This window comes from Oncorhynchus nerka, linkage group LG9a, assembly GCF_034236695.1.
Source record: "Oncorhynchus nerka isolate Pitt River linkage group LG9a, Oner_Uvic_2.0, whole genome shotgun sequence".
In the NCBI taxonomy this organism is placed as follows: domain Eukaryota; kingdom Metazoa; phylum Chordata; class Actinopteri; order Salmoniformes; family Salmonidae; genus Oncorhynchus; species Oncorhynchus nerka.
In genome coordinates, this window is record NC_088404.1 from 33,145,652 (window position 1) to 33,170,870 (window position 25,219).

The 25,219-nt window shown below is 43.8% G+C and overlaps 3 protein-coding genes across 4 annotated transcripts in view; 1 reads left to right on the forward strand and 2 right to left on the reverse strand.

Annotated features, from left to right (window-relative positions):
• The first annotated feature begins 808 nt into the window (after window positions 1–808).
• Window positions 809–3,924, forward strand: miox (myo-inositol oxygenase). Its single transcript, XM_029643431.2, has 10 exons — window positions 809–938; window positions 1,411–1,494; window positions 1,593–1,673; window positions 1,874–2,036; window positions 2,122–2,189; window positions 2,313–2,422; window positions 2,636–2,703; window positions 2,800–2,849; window positions 2,984–3,096; window positions 3,182–3,924. Exons 1-10 carry the CDS (start codon window positions 921–923, stop codon window positions 3,288–3,290), a joined length of 864 nt encoding a protein of 287 aa, XP_029499291.1. The 5' UTR covers window positions 809–920; the 3' UTR covers window positions 3,291–3,924.
• lmf2a (lipase maturation factor 2a) lies at window positions 3,586–16,342 on the reverse strand. 2 transcript variants are annotated; one of them, XM_029643430.2, is made up of 15 exons: window positions 15,995–16,342; window positions 10,797–10,913; window positions 10,563–10,699; window positions 10,451–10,479; window positions 9,916–10,109; window positions 9,482–9,660; window positions 9,230–9,371; window positions 8,986–9,111; window positions 8,806–8,911; window positions 8,580–8,676; window positions 7,957–8,139; window positions 7,630–7,798; window positions 7,377–7,488; window positions 7,092–7,200; window positions 3,586–4,493 (listed from the first exon to the last, which is right to left on the reverse strand). In XM_029643430.2, exons 1-15 carry the CDS (start codon window positions 16,086–16,088, stop codon window positions 4,080–4,082), a joined length of 2,208 nt encoding a protein of 735 aa, XP_029499290.2. In that variant the 5' UTR covers window positions 16,089–16,342; the 3' UTR covers window positions 3,586–4,079. The 2 variants fall into 2 exon arrangements, with proteins under 2 accessions (XP_029499290.2, XP_064878568.1); XM_065022496.1 differs by lacking the exon at window positions 15,995–16,342 and adding an exon at window positions 13,410–13,694.
• A 1,777-nt stretch (window positions 16,343–18,119) lies between these two features.
• Window positions 18,120–25,219, reverse strand: part of LOC115114974 (C2 domain-containing protein 5-like) — a 72,598-nt gene continuing 65,498 nt past the window's right edge. Inside the window, exons 8-14 of the mRNA XM_065022148.1 lie at window positions 23,957–24,029; window positions 23,708–23,800; window positions 23,068–23,106; window positions 22,660–22,791; window positions 20,409–20,605; window positions 20,101–20,247; window positions 18,120–18,574 (exon numbers count right to left, since the gene is read on the reverse strand). Coding sequence (XP_064878220.1) covers window positions 18,449–18,574; window positions 20,101–20,247; window positions 20,409–20,605; window positions 22,660–22,791; window positions 23,068–23,106; window positions 23,708–23,800; window positions 23,957–24,029 — 807 coding nt within the window. The 3' untranslated portion in view covers window positions 18,120–18,448. The remainder of the gene's footprint in view (window positions 18,575–20,100; window positions 20,248–20,408; window positions 20,606–22,659; window positions 22,792–23,067; window positions 23,107–23,707; window positions 23,801–23,956; window positions 24,030–25,219) is intronic.

Consider the following 25,219-nt stretch of genomic DNA (forward strand, 5'->3'; position numbering starts at 1 on the left):
TCGCTACACTAGCATTAACATCTGCTAACCATGTATATGTGACCAATAAAATGTGATTATCTTAAGGGTAGATTTAGTATAGCTTAATTTCTTCCAAGTGTGAAGTAATTAGTAGATTCGTAAATAATATTTTCAGAGTAGCTTCCCAACACTGAATGTAGAAAAGGCTTAATTTGGTAACCTCACGTTACCTGGGGTAATACAGTTCAAGCAGGCATTCACTGTCTCTTCGCATGAACTTTCACCTCTGGTTCTCTCTCCATTCCTCTTTTTCAAGCATCAAAAATGTATGTTTTTATTCTGTTTGTTTTGTTGTTTGTTCTGTTGGAAAAAAGCCAGACATTCCATCACTCAACAGGGTGCAGCGGTCTAAGGCACTGCACCTCAGTGCTAGGGGCATCACTAAAGACCCTTGTTTGATTCCATGCCAGGCTGTATCACAAACGGCCGTGATTGGCAGTCCCATAGGGCGGCGCACAATTGTCCCAGCATCGTCCGGGTTTGGCCGGGGTACGCAGTCATTGTAAATAAGAATTTGTTCTTAACTGACTTGCCTAGTTAAATAAAGGGTTAAAAGAATTATGGTAAATAACGGAGACAAATACGCACACAAACACAACTCTCAAGACCAGCCCAAACCAGATACCTGTTGATCATAGTTAAGGACTCACTGTTCTCTCAAGGAAAACAAACACGCTCTCACACACGTACACACAGAGTAGTCCAGCCAGATGAACCCCGTTAGTTTAACTCCGCCCCCACTGAGATAACGACTATCACTACCTGTATGCTGTGAGGGTGTATGACATAAGTGTTAAACCAGAGGGGTATATACAGGACAGGGTCTGGGGTTGCACTTTAGAGGAGCCAGCAGACCCATACTTACTCATAACCGAATGGACTGACGGACTGACCTCACCATGAGGGTCGTCAATATTGTACGTATGACTGTAGAAAAGTAGAAAAAATATATTTAGCTATTACAGATGTAGGATCTTCACTTGATCAGCCTGTTGCAGGAAAACTTTCCTGTAATGCAGGAAATGTAAAGGTTTAAAAAGGCTTCTGAAGTTTTTAATTTACACTGACATTTCAGACTTGATTTTCCCTTACGAAAAATGCATCAAGGTCTACAACATTAATATAATATAATTAATATAACCCACACAATGCCTGTTTCTGCAGGATTGTTGTAGCAAATGTGTCTGTCTGTATGTGTCTGTCTATCATAAGTTTAACTTGGTGTTATCATGCATCTGATAATCAAATAATATTTTGTGTGATCTACTGCTACAGGTTAAAATTTTGTAGGTCTAATATTTCTATTTGAAACGTTTGGTGTTTTCTATCACATTCACCATGTTAAGATGTGTACTTGACTTTCTTTGTCTGTCCCTCTGTCTGTTTCAGGGTCCAGACCCATCTCTGGCATACCGCCCCATCTTAGACCTGGAGCAGAAAGACAAGGACAAGACAGAATACAGGAATTTTGAGGTCAGCAAAGGAGTATGATTATTTACCTTGGTTGCAACATAATATTACTGTTTTAAGGCTGGTAATCATAATACATCTGTAATGTGTGTATGTAACAGAGCGGGAGTCTGATTGATCGTGTGTATAACACATACAAGCTGATGCACACCAACCAGACCCTGGACTTTGTCAAGCAGAAGGTGAGTCTGTCAAGACAGGTTCAGCACAAATGCAAAATGTGTGTGTGTGTCAGGAGAGCAGGCTACACCAACCTGTAATGTTTAACAAGGAGTGTAACTGTGACTGTTAACATTTAAGATCTTATGTAATATCGTCTAATGCTGCAGATAACATGAACATACCACTCATTAACCTTCCCCACTCCTCCTCTCCTCTGCAGCACTCTGAGTGGTCAGGTTGTGGGCATGCCCAGATGGAGGTGATGGAAGCCGTCATATCTCTGGACCAGCTTGTTGATGAGTCCGACCCTGATGTCGACTTCCCCAACTCATACCACGCCTTTCAGACCGCTGAGGGCATCCGCAGGGAACACCCCCACAAAGGCAAACACACGCACACACACACACACACAAGTACACATGCACACATGGTTCACAACTCCTATCCTTATCTCTCGTCCCTCTCCAGACTGGTTCCAGTTGGTGGGGCTGATCCATGACATTGGGAAGATCATGGCTCTGTCAGGGGAACCCCAGGTGAATGCCTCTCGATGTTACCCTGATACAGGTTGTGATGCTAGGCTACGCTAACAACAGTGGTAAAATGGCTTGTAATGTTAGGCAACGCTAGGCTAACTGCACTGTGTTCCTGTCCTGCAGTGGGCTGTAGTGGGGGACACATTCCCAGTGGGGTGCAGGTTCCAGAATGGCATTGTGTTTCGAGGCAGTACCTTTGCGGACAACCCTGATGACAAAAACCCTGCTTACAAGTACTGTTACACTTCTCTTTTTACCAATCTAAATAATAAAGTCTTATCAAACCCCATCATTCACTGCACAACATGCCGGCTACAAGCCAGCCTGGAGAAGTGTTTACATTATAACATTTAGCAGACACGTATATACAGAAAGTTCATGTGCCATCTTATATACTTAATTTAGATGATAACCTCTTCTTCACCTCATCACCTCTCCCACTGTAGTTCTGAGTGTGGGATCTATAAGCCAAACTGTGGGCTGGACAATGTGCTCATGTCCTGGGGCCATGATGGTGAGTAACACAGAAACATACACACAGTCACCACTGTAAGGCACATGGGCCTGCACAGTAACACTACTGAACTGCTGTCTGTGTTGTTTGTTCCAGAGTATCTCTACAGGGTCATGAAGTTCAACAAGTGCACCATCCCAGAAGAGGTGAGAATTTGGGTCTATGGTTCTACATTAGCAAAGAGAATACAGGTTTACAAAAACTCAGTGATTCTAGTTTAAGACTGCTGATCAGTGTTAACTCACATAAAAGTCTTCACTCCTCTGCTCTCCCTCTCTAGGGTCTGTATATGATCCGATTCCATTCCTTCTACCCCTGGCACTCCCATGGAGACTACATGCACCTCTGTGATGACAAGGACATGCGCATGATTCCCTGGGTTCGCGAGTTCAAGTACGTCTCAACACACACACACTGAAAAATAATTCTCTCTACCCTCTCTGCAGTCAGTTTGACCTCGAACATTTGACCCCTACAGTAAGTTTGACCTCTACACCAAGACCACTGAGCTGCCTGACATAGAGAAGTTGAAGCCATACTACCAGTCTCTCATCGACAAGTACTGTCCTGGGGTACTGAAGTGGTGACACACAGACAGATGGGGCAGCCACACACACCTACCCCAACCTCAAATGTTTCATAAATCAATTAACTATCACAATTCATTTCTTTCCCACCCTCTCTCACACCTTCATAGAGACCATATCCAGCAGCAACACCAAGGCATCTCCTCAGATATGGGTAACACTATTAGCTTTATCTTTATAGCCTTTACCATGTTGTTGTCATCTGTAAGTCAACTACAGAACATCCTAAAAGTGTTGTTTGTTTTTTAGAATGCTGATTACAATTCATATGGTTAATAATGAAGAACCAAATGGATACATTTCCTATCTTTATTATAAATGATACAAAAACATTAACATTATCCATTCATGGATGTGATGTTTTTTCAAACGTGGAAAGACGCTTGGCAGGAAAGTGCAGAATTGGTGATTCAGTACATTATATCTGGCAGCAAAGCAAAGGACCACAGTGGCAAACCAAACACCCTTTAACACACACACACACACACACACACGTAAACATGTACAATGACAAGGAAACTGACAAAAAAAGTTATTTTCTCTTGATTGTAATAATACTACAGATAATTGGAAAACTTTGTCTATTCATTTCAAATAAAGTGATTGTCAAATGTAGAATAAAGCATCAACGAAATTCTTTGGTTAGAAGGTTATTGTTGGCGAAAGGCAGACAAGTAGTCAAGACAGGCAGCTTTCTCTTGAGCACTTGCACAGAGACAGTTAGTGGAAGGGAGGGCTACCAAATCCCGTGTTCAGGGGTCAGGAGAAACTCGTTATTTCTTGAGATAGTCAGTCAACATTCCCCTCTTCTTCTCCGTCCTCTTCTTCTTCCAGTTCATCTCTTACATCGTTCTCTTCTCTTTCACTCTCCTCGTCTTCCCCCCTTCGCTCATCCTCTTCTGCATCAACCTCCTCCTGCTCCTCCTCCTGTCTTTGTCCTAGACCATCTTTGTCGTTGGAATTGGCCTCCTTAGCATCAGGGTGGTGGGGTGGCGCTGTGGGTTTACGTTCAGCCTTGGCTGCAGTAGGTTTGGTCTTGAGTGTAATTTCCAGCTGCAGTCCCCGGAGCAGACAGAGGGTGACACTGCAGAAGAGGAGGCTCCAGAGCAGCAGGGGTGCAGACACACCCCTCACCTGAGAGCGCACCCACTTCACCACCTGGGGCACAGCTGCCTCAGACACACGCCGAGGGAGGGACTTATCCTACACACACACGGGTCAGACACAAGGACATACAGGACTCACACACTTAGTGCTTGCTGAGAACTACAGGTAGTTCATTACAGTGCATTCGTAAAGTATTGACTTTTTGCACATGCTGTTATGTTTATCCTAAAATGGATTAAATAAAAATCCTCAATCTACACACAATACTCCATAATAAAGCGAAAACCGTTTTTTAAAGAATAAAAACTGAAACTTATTTATATAAGTGTTCAGACTCTACGCTATGAGATTTTTAAAAATGTGCTCCGGTGCCTCCTGTTTCCATTGATCACACTTGAGATGTTTCTACAACTTGATTGGAGTCCACAGGTGGAAAATTCAATTGACTGGATAATTTGAAAAGGTACAGAACTGTCTATATAAAATGTCCCACAGTTGACAGTGCATGTCAGAGCAAAAACCAAGCCATGAGGTCAAAGGAATTGTCCGTAGAGCTCAGAGACAGGATTGTGTAGGGACAAATCTGAGCAAGGGTACCAAAACATTTCTGCAGCATTGAAGGTCCCCAAGAGCACAGTGGCCTAAATCATTCTTAAATGGAAGAAGTTTGGAAGTACCAAGACTCTCCCTAGAGCTGGCCACCCGACCAAACTGAGCAATCGGGGGAGAAGAGCCTTGGTCAGGGGGGTAACCAAGAACCCGATGGTCACTGATAAAGATGGGAGAACCTTCCAGAAGGACAACCATCTCTGCAGCACTCCACCAATCAGGCCTTTATGGTAAAGTTGCCAGACGGAAGCCACTCCGCAACTCTTTGGCCTGAACACCAAGCGTCATGTCTAGAGGAAACTTGGCACCATCCCCACGGTGAAGCATGGTGGTGGCAGCATCATGCTGTGGGGATGTTTTTCAGCGAAAGGGACTGGGAGATTAGTCAGTATCAAGGGAAAGATGAACGGAGCAAAGTACAGAGAGATCCTTGATGAAGAGCACTCCGGAGTGCTCAGGACCTCAGACTGGGGCAAAGGTTCACCTTCCAACAGGACAATGACCCTAAGCACATAGCCAAGCCAATGCAGGAGTGGCTTCGGGACAAGTCTCTGAACGTCCTTGAGTGGCTCAGCCAGAGCCCAGACTTGAACACAATCTAACATTTCTGGAGAGACCTTCAACAATGTACTGAGTAAAGGCTCTGAATACTTATGTAAAATGTGATATTATTTTAATTTTAATAAAATGTGCAAAAAAATTCCCCCAATTTTTTATCCCCGTAACTAGGGATGCACAATAGATTGGGTAAACATATCGGAATCGGCCGATATTAGCTAAAAAAAATGCCAACATCGGCCCAATGTCTAGTTTAACACCGGTGTGCAAAACCAATGTCAAAGCTGACATACCTGTGCATACCTATATAACGTAGGTAGATGATATGCAACACTACAATCTGCTACACGTGCAACACTTTCATTCCTAATCTAGACCAAAATGTCTGCTGTGTGGATCGAGGCAGTCAACAAGTCCATCAGTCAATTGAAAGAGTAGGAACATTTCAGCGGGACAACTCAAAGGCAAAATCCATTGTCGGCAAGATAATGGAATTCATTGCCCTTGACAATCAACTGTTCTCTGTTGTGGATGATGTTGGCTTTCGATGACTGGTCAAGCACCGGTACGCACTACCAAGTAGGTGCTATTTTTCAGATGTTGCCCTACTGGAGTTACACAGTATTGTTGAAACACACCCATGAGCCACTTGCTATTAGCTTCACGACTGACATTTGGACCATTGATGTCAGCCCCATGAGCATGCGGAGTCTGACAGCACAGAGGGTCGACGAGGATTTCGATACTGAGGAAAGCCGTATTGCTCAAGAATATGCTGGTTCTCATACCGCTGCAGCCATTTCAATGGCATTTGAGAACATGTTTGAAACATGAACATTCCTGGCTCCATTCGAACAACTGACTCGAGATATAAGCTCAACTGTGTCTGCAGCAGATACCCTGTCATGGCATTGAAATGACTGCTCAACAAAAATGTCAACACAGCCCGTCGGGTTAACTTGGAAAAGTACTCTACTAGAGTCTGTGAACAAGCGATTCGGTGGCGTTCTCTCTGAGCCTCTAATGTCGCCACCATATTCGATGGTAGGTACAAGGACCGCTACTTCGATGCAGACAAGAAACAGGGTTTATGTGAAATGTTACAGACATGGCTGGACAAGATGGAAACGGACACAGTGACAGTGCACACCGAGGAAAATGCCACAGATGAACAGACAGAGCTTTAACTTCACTGCTTGACATGTATGATGAAATTCTGGTTGAGACTAAACAAATTAACAAAACAGCACTGCAAGTAATTGAAAGAAATAGGTTTAGATTTTTGCTGGTAATGGGGACATACGTAAATGCCAACAAAACCTTGTGGTCAGTGTGTTTAAACTATTTAACTGTACTAAAATGCTTAAAAGGCCACTTAAATTTGAAATATCGGTATAGTTTTTTTGGCAAGGAAAATATCAGATATCGTTATTGGCCAAAAATGTAATATCGGTGCATCACTAGCTGTAACGTAACAAAATGTTGAAAAGGTAAAGTGGTCTGAATTACTTTCCAAATGCACTGTACCTTGAGTCCATGCTGGCTAAGCATGCTCTCCAGGAAGGTGTCGCCCAGATACACTGTGGGATAGAACTCCTCTATGTACACCCTCCTCCACCAGCGCTGAGGATACGACCTACAACACACACAATCAAATATGTCTGCTGAGACACTGACTCGCACGTTAAATGATGATTTCGGCATTTCCTCAAAGATGTCGACATTCAGATTATTGCTGCGCAACATGAATCAACTACCTCATCACCCATCTGTTCTCTGTGTGTATGTGTGTGTGAGAGAGTATGTACTAACCCATCAGCTAGTGTTTTAGTGAACCAGTATTTGTAGCGGTGAGCTCTGAGGTATGTGGGAGGCTGCTGGTGGAACGGGTACTGAGACACATCTGACTGGATGAGCTCAATCACTGGAGAGAGAGCGAGAGAGAGGGGCTAACGTTAAGATGTTTTACAATACAGTAAATACAATACAGTTTGTGTTAATGTGGCTGTATTGGCAGTAATGCACTGCCATTAACCTCAAAAAGAAGGAAGTGTGTATACCCTACCGTCCGTCTTGCCCTGCAGCAGTCTGTACATTAGGCTGGTGAACCAGGGAGAGTGCGTATGTGTTCCCAGGGCTGCAAACCACATCTGCCAGTCCAGCCGTGGTTGATGAGGGGTGATGACCGAGGGAGGGGCACTGAGGTTCCCTGGCTTATACATAAATTCTATCTCCTAGAGGGGGAGGAGAGAGAGAGAGGGGTAGGACAATGGAGACAATTAAAGTTGGATGAAAAAAAAAATAGCCTTGGTTAACTTCAGCTTTAAAACAGATTACAGAAACATTACAAATCGGCCAAAAAACACCTCTCCCACACACACACACCCCCTACCGTCCAGGTGACTTTATCCATGGATCCCTCGATGACCACCTCGGGCCGGCCCCCCACCCCAGTCATGCGTCTGAACAGACCGTAGGAGTTGACCAGCTGGTAACGACTGACCGCATCATAACCCTGACGCACCCCCGGCCACACACTGGCATTACTGTCATACTCTATGAAGGTGAATGGGACCTGGACAAACAAACACACACTGGCATTACTGGCATTACTGTCATACTCTATGAAGGTGAATGGGACCTGGACAAAATAACACACACTGGCATTACTGTCATACAATCATACAAACACACACACTCTATGAAGAAGTGAATGGGACCTGGACAAACAAACACACACACTGGCGTTACAGTCATACTCTATGAAGGTGAACAAGAACATGCTGGAACACACAAAGTATGACATGCCTTACCTGAGAGCAGGTACCATTATTCTAGATCAGTGGATCCCAACCAGGGTACTAGGAACCCTGGGGGTACTTGGCCTATTCATAGGGAGTACTTCAGAAGACTCACGAGATGGGGTACTTCAGGGATACTCCAGGCAGAGCTCAATTCAGTTGGTACAGTAAACAAAAAGGGTTGGGAACCACTGTTCTAGAGTGTTCTACTCACCAGACTGATGGCAAACATAGAGACAGCAGCAGCACCAAACACTGTCCACTGGACTGTACCCAAAAACCTCTTGAAGAACCCTTCCACACAGGCACACCTACAGAACACAGACACACATGTAAATACACACACAGCAGTATCCCAAAGCCTCTTGAAGAAACACTCTACACACACCAACACAACACACAGAACAGACCACTTTCCCAGAGAGGTGTGTGTGTGTTACCTGAACATGGAAGAGACTAGTTCCCAGGTGAGAGACAGTAATCCCAGCCAGACCGAGGGGAAGGTGACTGTCTTCAGGAACTGGTTAAACTGGTGGAAGGTAAACACTGAGGAGATAACCAGCAATAACAGTCAAAACAATGATTATCTACTACAGCTGATAACTGACACGCACACACACCTGTCCTGGAGGAGACAGTCCACTTGTCCCAGTTGATCTGCAGGTCAAACCATGTGACCGTTCCGAAGCCAATTAGAGCCCAGACTGCGATCTCCACCACAAACCCTGCCCACCACAACGAGGTACCTGATTGGAGCAGAGACAGAACCAGGGAGTACATGTCACATCCTGCCTCCAGTAAAACTGACTGACTGTCCTTGATGCAAATTACCTACACAGTGTGTATGTGCCGGAGTGTGTGTACCTTGGTTAGGGTTAGGAGTGTATTTCTTGCGTAGCCAGAAGTATATATGCTCGTCATCCAGCAGAGACAGACACATCGTCAGAGTCAGGAGGTTGAAGAAGTTATAGTTTCCAGACAGGATGATCAGCACCTGCAGTACCACCTAAATACCACAGGGGTGAGAGAAAACACTGCACTTCACCTAACCGCCAGAGGGGGAGACAGACCAAGTCCCCAAACTGTTGATGACAAAATGCACAGAGTTAATCTGACCTGCATGTAGAAGGCCCCGAGGCGAAGTCGTCGTAGAGGGCTGAGGAAGAGGAATGGAGCAGCGATCTCAATGGCGAAGGTGGCTACCACAGACAGCTTATGCCACCAGATGGGCAGCTGGTGGGCAAACCAGGCCAAGGGTGTAGGGATACACTGGGTCTCGTAGTGATATGTCAGCGCTAGAGACACACACCACCACATGTTAGAGGCACACATCAACAGGCTAGGGGTGTAGCTACACTGGGCCTCAATGATATGTTAGGGCTAGAGAGAGATGTACACGTTACAGGCCAGAGACGGTGTGATACACTGGGTCTCTGTGGTACATCAGGGGGAGAGAGAAAGACGCTCAGAAACAGCAGTCTGAGTGGCAGTAACATGTCCGATGAGTTTGGTGACCTGCCTGAGCAATTATGCAACACACACACAGCTACCTGTGAGGCCCCACCAGGTAGGGCAGCGGGAGGTGAGTTTGACGATTCCGGAGGCGAACATCAGTCTGAACAGCAGCCAACGGACCAACCAGAAGGTCACAGGGTCGTGCTCCCTGCCCGCTCGCCACCCCCGCAAAGACGTCACCGGGGCGATGAGCACACAGAGGAACCCCGTCTCCAGGAGAAGAGAGTCCCTGGATGCAGTCGCAGAGAATGGGAAAGGAGGAGAAGGGGAGGGAGAATGAGCAAGGTGGAGAGAGTGTTAGGACCCAGAGACTGAGCATGCCCAGACAGGGCTAATGTTGTAGTGTTTTCATCATGATGCTACTATGGTGATGTTGTTATCAATGTGTTATAGTGTTTATAATCTGGCAGTTGCACAGCAGTAGGAGCACCAATCACACATACACATCAGCTGACTGCCAAGACGACTCAGTCTCATACACACACTAACAGCAGTACTGGGGTGTTAATTAACATGCAACCTCAGGGTGGCATTCAGTCTCTGGGTGTGGCAAACACACACGCAACTCACCACTGGAAGTAGAGGAAGACCTGTCCCACCTGGAAATTCAGGCAGAGTCAGAGATCAGGCATACTGTATACTGGCTCCCGCTACAGCAGTGTGTATGTGTGGTATAACTGACCTGGTACATTGACAGGTACATGATCCAGAGAAATAGAAACACCAAGCTGTCTCTGAGTGATTCCAGTACTGTAGCAGCCAGGCTCAGTGCTGCCCCCAGCAGGCAGAGCAGCTCCATGGCAGTCTGGGTGTCAAGACCTAGAATACAGTTTACACTGTTAAGAGTCTATTCGATTTATGATTCAAATGATCAGTTAGTCACAATACATTGCTAAAATGTTGTTTAGGAACTCACCCAGACGTGGTGCGAGCCACAGTAAGGTGGGAGAGGAGAGGAGCTGCTCCCAGAGAGCCTTACCACTGTACCGCAGTTGCCACCGCGCTGGTAACAGACCATCATTTCCATACAGGCCTGGAAAACACACACCTTGTCAACAGGGAGAAGTAGTAACTTGTACTGGAGGTTAACTTTAGGATGTAGTTCCATAGGAGGAAAACCCCTACTAGCCTAACTGAACACCTAGATAACATTTTTATTATATTGGACATTCGGTTCTCTCTCCTCAATAGCTATTGAACCAAGTATGCCATGACAATGAAGATGGTACACTACATGGAAAAAATGTGGACACCTGCTCGTCCCCCCCTTTGCTGCTATAACAGCCCCCACTCTTCTGGGAAGGCTTTCAACTAGATATTGTAACATTGCTGCGGGGACTTGCTTCAATTCAGCCACAAGAGCATTAGTGAGGTCGGGCATTGCTGTTGGGCGATCAGGCCTGACTTGCAGTCGGCACTCCAATTCATCCCAAAGGTGTTCAATGGGGTTGAGATCAAGGCTTAACCCCATCAAACGCACCGATCTTGACAAACTATTTTTGTATGGACCTCGCTTTGTGCACGGGGGCATTGTCATGCTGAAAAAGGAAAGGGCCTTCACCAAACTGTTGCCACAAAGTCGAAAGCACTTAATTGTCTAGAATGTAATTTTATGCTGTAGCTAGGGTTGCAAAGGCTCGGAAACCTTCTGGAAATTTTCCATGGGAAGTTTGATGAATTTTGCTTAAATTCATTAAAAAAAAGTTAGCTTATAACAGTTAACCTTTTTTGTGGGATACACAAGACAATTCTAAGTCTTGTGCAATATTTTGGTTAAACTATTCCCAATTCAATGGAATTGCAACCCTCTGCATGCACCGTGCATTCTTCAATCACATGTGCAGTGCACTCTTCCATCACATGTGCAGCTGACTCAAGATCTTGCACTAATGAGATGCTATTGAGTCCACACTACTACACTGTCTGAGCCAAGGACAACATGCTTTCTGGTAAGTTATGATTACAATACTGGGAGGGGTGAATATATTTTATATGACATGATTTTTTGTTAACTAGTAAATAGTAGCCTACAGCAAAGTGTGTTTAAATCATTTTTAACTTGTTAACAATTTCTGCTAGTTAGTTTTTGCTACCATGCGGGTTTTAGCTTGCTTGAGCCTGCTAACTGAGGAGTGTTCATTCACCTGTTTCCATACATGTTTCTTTTTAAAACTTATTACAAAGGAGTTGTTTAATCAAACTGCTTAACTATTTATCTGTACATGGAATTGTATTTTTCTTATTTTTTACTCATTTGTTATCTAATCTTTACAGGAAAATGCCATGGGCACTATCTAATGTGTGGAGACATTTCACTGCAGCTAATTAGAAGGAAAAGCTGTGTACATTTGCAAATACTGTGTCAAATCATATGTGAAGAATGCAACAAAGATGCAGAATCTGGCCAAATGCATAAAGGGCACTTGCTGATTATTGATAGCATCATCTCATGGTCCTCCTGGACTCTGAAGTGTTTTTGACTCAATGGAGGAACTTGGTCAGAGAAATGCTGATGAAGGTCTTGCTCGAGCTGTGTATGCAACTGGTTCACCTCTGATGCTCACAGGCAATGTGTATTGGAAGAGATTTCTGAATGTTCTTCACCCAGCATACACCCCTCCAACCAGACATGTTTTATCTACTCATTTGCTTGATGCAGAGTTCAACAGAGTTCAAGTGACGGTCAAGCAAATCATAGAGAAAGCAGAATGTATTGCAATCATCTCTGATGGTTGGTCGAATGTTTGTGGGCAAGGGATAATTAACTACATCATCTCCACCCCTCAACCAGTATTCTACAAGAGCACAGACACAAGGGTCAGACACACTGGTCTCTACATTGCAGATGAGCTGAAAGCAGTCAATGACTTGGACCACAGAAGGTATTTGCACTTATGACAGACAATGCTGCGACCATGACGGCTGCTTGGTCTGTGGAGTGGAGGAGCCCTACCGTCACATCACACCCATTGGCTGCAATGCTCATGCATTGAATCTGCTCCTCAAGGACATCATGCCACTGAAAACAATAGATACACTCTACAAGAGAGCCAAGGAAATGGTTAGGCATGTGAAGGGTCATCAAGTTATAGCAGCAATCTACCTCACCAAGCAAAGTGAGAAGAATAAGAGCACCACATTGAAGCTGCCCAGCAACACCCGTTGGTGTCTCCTGGAGGAAGGAGTCTCTCCAAGAAATGGTCATATCACAGTCTGCCGATATGGAAAGCCCCATCAAGAGGATCCTCCTTGGTGATTTATTTTGGGAGAGAAGGGTAAAGCAGCCTGAAACCTAAAGAGGTAGCCATCGCATGGATTGAGGGAGACAATGCCACCCTGTCTGATGTGCCCTGCCCACTTCACTGCTGCTCCAAGCAGAGAAAACTGCAGTTCTGAAATACATCAAAAAGCGTGAAGACTTCTGCCTGAAGCCCATACACGCCACAGCGTACATGTGGGACCCCAAGTACGCTGGCAAGAGCATCCTGTCTGGTGCAGAGATCAACAAGGCCTATGGTGTCATCACTACCGTGTCTCGCCACCTTGGCCTGGATGAGGGCAAGGTTCTTGGCAATCTGGCGAAGTACACTTCCAAGCAAGGGCTTTGGTATGGAGATGCAATATGGCAGTCGTGCCAACATATCTCATCAGCCACCTAGTGGAAGGGACTGAGGCTCTTTCCCCTGTTGCCTCCATCATCTTCCAAATCCTACCAACATCAGCCGCCTCAGAGCGCAACTGGTTCTTGTTTGGGAACACACACACCAAAGCATGCAACAGGTTGACCAATACAAGGGTTGAAAAATTGGTGTCCATCCGGGCAAATTTGAGGCTTTTTGAGCCTGACAACGAGCCATCCTCAACTAGGTTGGAAAGTGACAGTGTAGATGAGGCCTCAGAGTCTGATGTTCTAGAGGTGGACATTGAGGAGGTCCAGGGAGGAGACCTGAGAGGAAGACAACCAAAGCTTTAGTTTCTAGACTATCATTTTACAGATGTATGTTGAAAACGTTTTTGGGAGATGCGATGGATCATTGGGGATCATTCAATATTCCCTTATGTTGTTCAGTGAAATCATCCCATGTGAAGCATCAACTCATTTAATGAAAGTTTAATTCGTAACTAAATAGTTCTCTCTCTCTCTATTGGAAAGATTTAATCATTTGCAATTATGTCTCCATATGATATGGTAAATATATCCAAAGCAAAAAAACATCTACATTTAAATGGTATAAAAATGAATTTGCATATATTCCCATGGAAAGTTTCCACCTCCGAATATTCCCCAAAATGTGCAACCCTAGCTGTAGCATTAAGATTTCCCTTCACTAAAGGCCAAGCCCGATACCATGAAAAACAGCTTCAGACCAATATTAGTCCTCCATCAAACTTTACAGTTGGCACAATAGGTAGCGTTCTCCTGGCATCCGCCAATCCCAGATTCGACTGCAAGATGGTGAAACTTGATTCATCACTCCAGAGAACGGTGTTTCCACTGTTCTAGAGTCCAATGGCGGCAAGCTTCCGCCACTCTAGCCAATGCTTGCCATTGCGCATGGTGATCTTAAACTTGTGTGCGGCTGCTCGGCCACGAAAACCCATTTCATGCTCCCGTCAAACAGTTATCGTGCTGACGTGTCTTCCAGGGGCAGTTTGAAACTCGGTAGCGAGTGTGGCAACAGAAGACAGACAATTTTTACACGCTACGTGCTTCAGCACTCGTCGGTCTCGTTCTGTGAGCTTGTGTGGCCTACCACTTCGCGGCTGAGCAGTTGTTGCTCCTAGACGTTTCCACTCCACAATAACAGCACTTACTGTTGACCAGGGCAGCTGCTATGACTGTACCACAGTCTACTGCCAATGTTGGTCTATAGAGATTGAATGGCTGTGTGCTCGATTTTACACACCTGTCAGCAACGGGAGTGGCTAAAATAGACTAATCCACTAATTTGAAGTGTTGTTGACATACTTTTTGTTTTTATAATAAGATTTGGAATTTAAATCTTCAATAGCTCTTACAGAAAGCGTGCCATGACTATGAAAATTATATATTCAGAATCAGGGGATGAAGAAAATCCACCGCTTATTTTGGGGGGAAATTTCAGCAGTTTTGTTTATGCTTTCAATCTGCATACTTTCAAGAATACTAATTACTACTGCAACTTTCAAGCTGGTAGAGCTACTTCACGAAATGTCTATGCCTCTTGTAGGGTACATTCCTCTCATGCGGTCTGCGTGTAATCGCCGGGGGATGCAGGCAAAATGGATTCTTCCTCTTCTGTGGATGTTATATTAAGGTTAGAAACTAACTTTAAGGTGGTTTACAGCCACCAATTTGACTCAAGCTTGGACCAGAGACAGGGAAGGTTTAAATCCTAATACTCAAAAAATAAATAATTAAATACTACATCCCCTAAAGCTTATATCATTATATTTTTAACACCATTACTCCTTAAATCTAAGAACAACCTCTCCCCTTCCTTCCCATATTGCTGTCACTGAAATAGAATGTGTTCCACTCAATGATTTAATTACATCGTTTTGGGGAGATGTTTGTCCATCTGCCCCAGATTCAGAATATATCATTTTAGTCATGGAACACTTGGTGTAAGAGCTAATTAAAATCATAATAGGATTTCAGATTTCACTTCTTTTTTTTAATCCTCCTGATTCAGAGTATACCATCTTCATAGTCATGGCAAGCTTGGTTCAATAACTACTATTGAGAATATCGAAAATTCATTATAAAACTAAGTGTTCCTTGGTCAGGAAAGTTAAAAAATACTTAAAGATATGTGGCCCGTGTCTAGAGACAGAAAGAAGTCGGGCTAAGTATAATAAAATATAATTAGTGTCTACCGTTATCTGGCTAAAAATACTTAGCTAAACTAGCTAGCAACTGCAACAGAGTAACACGCTTGATAGCTAGCTACAGGGGAACACGTTCCCAATGCAAAAAGCAATGAAACTTGAAATATGTTTGACTTCAAAGTCAAGTACAATGCTATAGGAGGCTAGCTAGCTGGCTAACAGCTGCTAGCATACCATAACACTCATAACTGTCAAGAAAGCTATCCTAGCTAGCTAAATGGGACAGCTAACTAGATATATCACCTGGTATCTGCAGGTAGAGGGAGACGAAGGCGACCATGTAGATGAGAGCCATGCACCAAAGGAACAGGCGGCGTGGCAGAGTAATGTAGCCCATGTCTGCTGTGTGGAGGCCCTTTCTGGGATTTCCTCTCTATCCGTTTCTGCAGGACGCGACAGTAGTTTACTGTTGTAGAACGGGAAGTCGGTGTGGGATTTTCACATAACCTGGAAACAAGTACCTATCGGTGGATCAAAATGGTGACATTGGTGTAAAGGCGTGGGCATGGGTTCCCACCAATTATGTTTACATACACTAGACTTCCCGGGAGCGCTAGTTTGAAGCCACTGCACTTCCATCTGCTCTTGGCACTTCCGCCACTCAAAAAAATATTTTGGAAGCTATAGAAATGCATTCAATGTCAGTTCTGCCACGTTTTATATTACAGACACCTTATTATACGTACACATGATGAGCTAAACATATAAAACAAACATAAAAACATTTTTCTCAAAGTATACATTTTTGAAAGCTCTAATGTTTACTGTCCCCACTACACCAACAAATACGTGTAATTCTGTCCTTGAAAGATTTAATTGAAATACTGTAGAATACCATTCATTTCTATAAAGGACTGGTTCTACCAATATGGCTGATCCAGTGACTTCAAAGTCTCATTGCCCAATACATAGAAAATAGCGATCCAGGGTTTATATATACATCGTTGGTTCCCACTAAATGTGGCCGCAGCGTAGTCAACATTATCTATATCGACAACAAACAATTTTTTGGTTTTAATTTAGGGTTAATCATTAGGTTCGCAGTGTGTTTAAGGTTAAGGCCAAGATTAAAATGTAATTAGAGAAATAGGCAGGGTTATTACTTTGCCACTTCCCCAGATAGTGAGGACCGGAGGGGTTGGGGAATCGTGTCAGCATGGTCACTTCAAGCTACACCTACCAAACGTACGTCAAAGTCTGTTCAATACGTTTTGGGGAAACGTGTCGTCCAGTACACACCGTTTCGCAAGGTTGCAAACGTTTAAGCGAACTGAACGCACCTCTGTGTAACTTGATATTTCCTCCTCATGTACAAATTAATCCGTTTCAAAGAAATCTTATCTGCTTTGACATCAACATGCTTTCAGTAAAAACATTTATAACAGGAGATAATTGATAGGCACCGAGAGACCGGACCAGACATTGGCAGGCTGTTTTTCACTGTAGTTCAGTTTATTGTGCAGCACTGTTTATCTCAGGCAACAAGCTGACAGAGTCATGGCAATAGTAGATACATGCTGCTAGACACTAAGTAACACACTCTATATATATGTATTTACATTCAAGTCTTACAGAGAAAGAGAAACAGGTTGTATTCATTAACAGTAGAACGCATCATGTAGCCTTACTTCTTACACAATGAATCAAACTTCAAGGACTTCATTAGACATGCAAAATTAGACACCACTAATATACTTTAACTTTATAAAAATACTAAAATCAGATTTTAGAGTACATTTACACAAATAAAAGTTATCGTTGCACCCAGGCTATGAACAAAAAGAGGTCATCGCAATAAGTTTATTTTCCAGCATTTACATGATTGTTAAAAACAGGAGAGTTCAGTAGTATGGACACCGTTGAGGCCGCAGTCAGGACAGCCAGGAGTGTGACAGGAGGCTGTCCACAGGGTGCGTGTATGTTTGTGTGCATGTTTGCCAAAAACATTGTCATACAGTGACAGACAATTAAACTCAATTTAGTTCTCTAGTATGGCCATCTTCAGTAGTGGCTACCCTGTACTGCAGGGGTCCCCAAATTATTAAGTCGTGGGCCTACTTTTCCTTGAGCAGATGGTCGGGAGTCCAGAAAATAGTTATAAATAATTAGTACCCTGGAAATTGACCGCAATAATCCCAAACAGATATAGTATTTCACAAAAACAATAATTTCACACATACGATCACATATGCCTATAGCTAAGCGTGGGAATACTTGGAAACAGATTTCCTAAATTAAAATCACTTGGAGCTAATTTCCTGGTGATTTTACAGTCTTATGTCAAAGAACAAAAATGATATAAAACCATGTTTTTTTTTGCTCCAAAATCTTGAGTGGGCAAAATAAAACCACACGGTCGAGGTGGCCCACGGGCTGCCTATTGGGAAACCCTGCTGTACTGAGTATGGTACTCTTTACCATGGCTGTCTACTAATGACTACCCTGTACACTTTAGAATGGCTAGTGACTGCTGAGTCTGGATGGAGAGCAATCAGTCTTTTAGCTGCCTAAAACTTCACCATGTATTGGAATGTCTATTATATCAGACAGACAGACATTACATAATGCCTCTAAATGGCTTATGTAGAGTGCCTTAATGGACAATTAAGAGACAATTTCTCCATCAACTAGTCTGTTTATGGCAGACATAAATCACAATTATTTGGATGGCTAGACTCAAGTGTGTGTGTGTGTGTGTCATGTGGTCCCATCAGCCCCAGTGGTGCTGGTCTGTCCGCTAGTAATCAGAGGGGGTATGGCCTCCTGGTCTGATTCTCTGACAAAGATGACAGCATCACCACTAACATTAATCAGACACTGAGCCTGGAGAGAGAGAGAAAATGAGAGAGAGAGAGAGAAATATGAGAGAGAGAGATGAGAGAGAAAATGAGAGAGAAAAATATGAGAGAGAGAGAGAAAAATATGAGAGAGAAATATGAGAGAGAAATATGAGAGAGAGAGAGAGAGAAATATGAGAGAGAGAGAGAGAAGACATGAGGGTCTGTAGTCCTTTCCACTCACAGCACGTAATCCCGTACACGGGTTGAAAATGTCAGATTTTGTTATTGATTTTATTATTAAGCGCCTAAATTGGAACACAGTGGCTGTACAGTAACATGACATACATGACGTCAGAGCTCCAGTTATCTGCTTCACAGCACTGTATGAGTTTTGACTGACAGCCGTTATAAACTTGAGCATCAAGTGCAACAACATGCTCCCAATCCCTCCTGCTAACTGGGCTACTTTTGCACATCTGTTCTCTGAGTGAGGGACATGCTGTAAATCGGGAGTTGATGATGTGTTCTAAAAGATGAGATGTTGAGGAATATAATAAATACCACTGATGTCATGCAAGCTAACCACACACCCATGCACCTCATATTTCCTTTTTGAAAACTCATGTAATTTACAGAATCAACGTTTGTGATCGTTATGTTGGATCCAATTACAAGGAAAACATGCGTTATACCCTGGGTTGTCCTGAACAGAATGAACCTGTTTGTTATATTGTGGAGACAATTTGCCGTGGAACACGCACTTGAATGCACTCATGACTCCATACTATGCTCACTAAAATTACAATCTGTTTGTCTGAAGTGCCTTTTGAAAGCCTAACACTGTGAGATCGTATTTTATAACTTAGCTAGCCATGTTGGCAATAGAATAAGATATCAAATGATGCCCACCTGACCCAGATTGCAATTTATAACGGAACATTTTTTAAACATCAAAAGTAATTGTGTGATGGTGAGGACGCAGTGCTGTGTTCCAAACAATAAACTACAAGTGTTCTTGCTCTAGTTCCTCAATATCAAAGCTAGAAGAGCTACAAAAAAGCACCTTATAGTTGAAGACTCTTTCCTTGTGTCATAAAAGTGCATTGAAATGACTTAGGAACTGTGTACAGTTGACAGGTGTGGCCACTTCAAGACAACCTCTCATTCAAACCCTTGTAATCTTGTTTTCTTATCTTGCACCTACTCCAACATTTCAATGAATATTCTTATTGTTACTGAATAAATCCAGAGTATTTTCAAATTTCATTATTGACAAATGCTGTGTAAAAGTACAGTAAATATAAAAAGCACATCAAATCAAGTGTAATGTTTGGAGTCTGATAATTTACCCATAACCTTCAATGTGTTATCTTTGAATTGCTACCATGGTCATACCTATGCTTATTATAGTTCATTTGAATTTGGCCTAAACCACATAGGTCAAGTTCCACGAGTGTAAGGGGTTAACCTGGTGGTTCTTTGAGAAAATATTGTAGTTCAAACAGAACAATACTATAGGCCTCCAGTTCTTTAATTAACAGAGCAAATTAACAGTGTGTGTGTGTGTACCTGGTTCTTGTTGGGGTTTTCCATGAAGACACACTCCTTCATGCTGTATGACACTACGGCGTTGCCCCCCAGAGCTGCTACATGGGCACGGACCATGGCAAACACCTCCGCTATGAAGGAATGCAGGAACCCACTTACACCCCCCTCCTAACACACACACAGGTAAATATGTTAATCTTTGCGAAATCATTGCAATGAGCTAGCAGAGGAACAGACTACGCACACCACAGAAAGACATGTAATCATTTCCTACTCATCTCTGATGACACCTGCAGGAATCTATTACACAAATGTGTGTGTGCGTGTACCTCTCGTAGTGACGTGGTCTCTCTAATGAAGAACATGTTGATGATTCCCAAGTATTTGACAATATGCGTCCTGGGGAGAAAGGACAGAGGAGTCATCTTCACCACGGTAACAGGGGCACCGCATGGCAACGACCTGGTGGAGCGTAGGGACCGGGACCGCACCTCTGGGAGAGGACTGCAGCGCTCTGAGGACGAGACTGGAGGAGGGGGAGAGAGAATGGGGGAGAGAAAGGGAGCGGGGGAGAGAGAATGGGGGAGAGAAAGGGAGCGAGCGAGAAAAAGAGGGAGGGAGGGATGGAGATACCAGACTCAGCCTTTAGATGGTGCTACAAAGAATAGCAGATATGATGAGCTATGAGCTGGAGGAAATGGATATAGAGTGTGTGTGTGGAGTTTGAATGCAAACTACAAACGGGTTAAATTTAGGCCAGATCCAAATGAGAGCTGGTAACTTTGGAAAAGCACATTTTGAATTAGGGATATCTAATGAATTTCTTTTGTCCATTTATTTTTCCTCAGCCAACAGCATGAGTAAGCAACAGCAAAATCAGACAACCCCATAGTAGAATAGTTTATTTATTAAATTGGTCAGCTTGTCACATTCTATACGAGAAAATAATATTTCTCTCAAGAGTTAGGAGCATTCAAATTTCTGCACAGGAAGAGAAACATGCATGCCCAGTCCATGTACAGCGTTCTTAATGCAGTGGTGGGAAAACACACATTTGAAAGCAGTTTTGAAGAGGAGGATCTTTTACTATGCTCATTTCTCAACTCCTAAAAATGTGTGAACTGCACCATTTTAAGCAGCTATGTTTATGCACATCTAGCACTAGCCAATAGTGTTGAATGCATGGGGAGACCAGGGCTAAATGTAGCACGGGTCAGGTGTAACTGGTAGGCCTACATTATATTCACTGTACATGGTCCTTTGATGAGTGCCAGTGGCACATTTCCAGGGACTTTCAATCCATCAATATGTTGCTAACTAGCAACAAGATCATTTTTAGAGTTTGGTCTAGCTAATGATCAGCCCAATGGGGTAAATACAGATGGGAAACCCTATGCTTCAGCCTATTTATTTATTGCCACTATACTGCATCAGTTGGGCTACAGCCTGACGATATGGAGAAATATGTTATTGGGATCATTTCTGGAGGGGGAAATTATATATTTGATTCATTTGAGTAAAGTGTCCATTTAAAAAGTTGCCATAACTTACCTTACAGTCATTCTATCAAAAAACGTGTAGGTCCCGCCGCGACCTGTAGTATTCTGTGATAGGTGTCTTTGTCAGTATATATTGTTTAGGCTCGCCCACAAACTAGGGACCCCACACCTCCCAAATGAACCACTTACTATAAGCTGTGAGTTAGTTTGTTTGTTTGTGTGTGTGAGAGAATGCGCAGCAGTGTAGCATGATGACAGTATAATCACAGTGATGAAAGCGTGAGCTGCCATGCACCATTCAGTGACAGGCAAAAAACCATACAGCCTCTGCAAACAGACAAGACAGACGTACATACAGACAGACAGACTGGCCAGGCCTTGTGTGTGCGTGCATGCATTTACCTGTTTGTGTGTGTGTGTTAGAGTCCCTATGTGGCCTTGTTTAAATTAGCGTGTTTGTGTTTGTGTGTGTGTGTGTGTACGATCGATACAAAACAAACAAATTAGGCAGTCTGCTAAGCAGAATGATTCAATCAAGCCAGAGTGTGAAAGATGTTCCAACTCGTAACATAGTGAATGATGCTTCAATCCGACCTGGAACCTTCAGAGCCAATTTGAATAACATTAAGTCTGCATCTCAAATCCCTCCCCACTCCCGAGTTAGACCATTACACAGGGATCTGCCATATGGCTCTGGTCCAAAGTAGTGCATTAAAGGGAATAGGGTGTGATTTGAGATGTGTCCTGTTTTTTAATCCCAGTTAATTATGCCCAGTTATCATCACAGTTTATGACAAAGTTAATTTATGTAGCATCAAACTGCAATTCCCCCAAGTCGCCAGCTTTAGTGAGATATGTTTTTAGTGTGTTTTAAGATCCTCTTTCATGTTTACTTCCTCCATGTCTGTCACTATGGCGACAGGGTCAGAGGTTATACGCTGGCTGTTGGTTGGTCATTCCTCTGAGGGGCGGGGCTTCAACTTTCACATTCTAGTTAATCAGCTGGTGCATGATCTGTGACGCTCCGCCCCCCAGTGGCAATTGGGGAGGGATGTGTATGTTTGTGTGTGTGTGTGTGTACCAGAGTTTGCTAGCGACTGTGTCCTCCTACTTGTCTTAACTGATCCTCGTCTTATGGTGTGAGCTTTCAGCCTAAGCAGCTCTAGCCAGGTGCTGCATCTGTCTGCAAAGGAACCGTAATCAACCGAGGAAACTGGAGAAACATACACACACACGTGCACAAGCTCGCACACACACACACACACATACACACACACACCGCATACATGCGCGTGCATACACACACCACACACGTACCGAAAACCGCATACACCCATGACATAGAACATAATATAGACACATAAAGAAAAAGCATATAGAGAAAATAAAAGGAGGAGGTTGGGGCGGAGCAGGAGAACAAAAGGATGAGAACTTAAAAAAGGGCCGTGGTAGCCATGGCAGCAAGGAGGGGGTGGGTGGGGGAGCTTACCTCGAGATGAGGAGTGGGTCATGGCACTCTCTGGAAGACCTGTCGACACACACACACCATGATGCACTGCCACACACACAACCACAGATGTTGACTCTTCAGGCCTCAGCAAGATACAATACACTGTATCTCAATACCTTACAGACACTTCCTTATACCTGGTCCTATATCCACATCTTGTTCCCTAAATCCTATCTCCTAGGTCTAGCTCCTAGTCCTGGCTGATGTGGAGGGCGGCCATTTTGGTTTAACCCCAGCTCTCTCTCCAGATCAGTGACGAGCAGGATTGTTTTTTTTTATAGTCATCACAGTGCTACTCAACATAGCTCTACGCACACACACACAGACATGGCTGCAGGTCTAAAACACCTGAGAGAGGATGTACCTGGTTATACAGTTACATTATTTACCTGGTCATACAGTCACAGGCGGTAAAGTCATGTTTAACACAACTACTACAGAACATATTGAAATAGAGGACAGAGAGTAGAACACTATGGTTAAGGGAGCTTCAAGGAGTGAGACATTCCAGGCGCTTAGAGGATTTCTGATGTTTTGTCTGCTGAGGGATGGCTATTGGAGGTTAAAGGTTAGGCTGTTGTTAGTGATCCAGGATTATAAGAGATAAGGTTTGGTGTACCTGAAGGTTTGGCTGTAGGCTGGTTGTTGGAGGACGTTGACTCTCCACACAGCTCCATAGAAAACTGTAGCTGCTCTTCATTCTCACCACTCCCTGGAAAACAAACAAACACACAGAGTTTAATCTCTTTCACTCCTCAACCCACCCAAGTGCACTAACTCAAATCTCAAGTGTCTCGTCTCCTTCAGCTCTCCATAACACCAGACCCTTCTCTCTAACCACTGACCTACAGCCTTTGAGAATACTAACCCTTGTTAAGAGCCTTGTCGGCTGCCAGCTGAGTCTCCTTGTCAAAACTCATGGCTACAGCTGTCACCGCCACCTGGAGAGGAAACGGGAGAGGACAGGAGGAGAGGAAAAGGGAGAGGACAGGGGGAGAGGACAGGGGGAGGACGGGAGACAGGGGGGGGGAGGACACGGAGAGGACAGGGGGAGGGAGGGAGAGGACAGGGGGGAGGAAACGGGAGAGGACAGGGGGGGGGAAACGGGGAGAGGACAGGGGGAGGAAGCGGGAGAGGACAGGGGGAGGAAGAGGGAGAGGACAGGGGGAGAGGAAAGGAGGGGGGAGGACAGGGGGAGAGGAAGCAGGGAGAGGACAGGGGGAGGAAACGGGAGAGGACAGGGGAGAGGAAACGGGAGAGGACAGGGGGAGGAAACGGGAGAGGACAGGGGGAGAGGACAGGGGGAGAGGACAGGGGGAGAGGAAACGGGAGAGGACAGGGGGGAGGAAACGGGAGAGGGGATGTGAGAAAATGAGAGAGAATGAAACTATCATTTATTGACACAAATGTCAGGTAAAGTGATAGGGGGAAAAATGTATACAGTTTCATATCGCAGTATTATTTTTGGATATTATATAGATATTTGACTCAAAGTATCGACTTCTTAAAAAGGTAGCTTTATCTAGCGCTAGACAGCTGTACAAGCACTAAAACCCATCCTATAGCCCAGGTAATGCTGAGCGATATGGCCTAAAAATCTTATCGATTTTTAAAAACATATAGGGGTTTCTAGATTTTTTCAAATGTTTTTTAATATATTTTTTTTAACTTAATACGCGTTGTTGTACAATTAAAGGTAAAATACACTTCAAATAGTGCATTTCAAATAGTCAGCAATAATCTAATGAATTCAGGGCTTGTGAAGTTATACCTAGGCTAAATATAAGCCTTCCACAACCATAAGATCCACTAATAATTTGCTAGCTAACAAGGTTGAACAGTTGAATTGTTATGAACACACCATTCGGTCTGTCTCCGACTCTTTTAAAAGCATGTTAGCCTGTTCACATGTTGAAATCAAGCGGCCTACCTTATTTCTCAGAATGGAAACAAGTTGCCAATTCCTTATATAATTGTGTTTTATGTTTATAGCACATTTATAAAAAACAGACTAGTTAACAGTCTTTGGCTAAAATGCTGCTAGCAGTATGTGGTACCACAATGCCGCTCGCGACTAACAGAATTCATTTTCCAGAATCAATGTTCATTGATACTCTCGTTTTAGTATTGT

Bases quoted from the DNA above. Each gene is read 5' to 3' on its own strand.
- miox (XM_029643431.2), top strand. The intron at 1,674-1,873 runs GTGAGTCTGTCA...TCTCCTCTGCAG, and splicing joins TGGACTTTGTCAAGCAGAAG to CACTCTGAGTGGTCAGGTTG. The intron at 3,097-3,181 runs GTACGTCTCAAC...TGACCCCTACAG, and splicing joins CCCTGGGTTCGCGAGTTCAA to TAAGTTTGACCTCTACACCA.
- lmf2a (XM_065022496.1), bottom strand. From the start codon at position 13,521: ATGTTGGCACGACTGCCATATTGCATCTCCATACCAAAGCCCTTGCTT. The intron at 10,110-10,450 runs GTGAGTTGCGTG...GACTGCATCCAG, and splicing joins GTCTTCCTCTACTTCCAGTG to GGACTCTCTTCTCCTGGAGA. The intron at 7,201-7,376 runs GTTAGTACATAC...TGTGTGTTGTAG, and splicing joins ACTAAAACACTAGCTGATGG to GTCGTATCCTCAGCGCTGGT.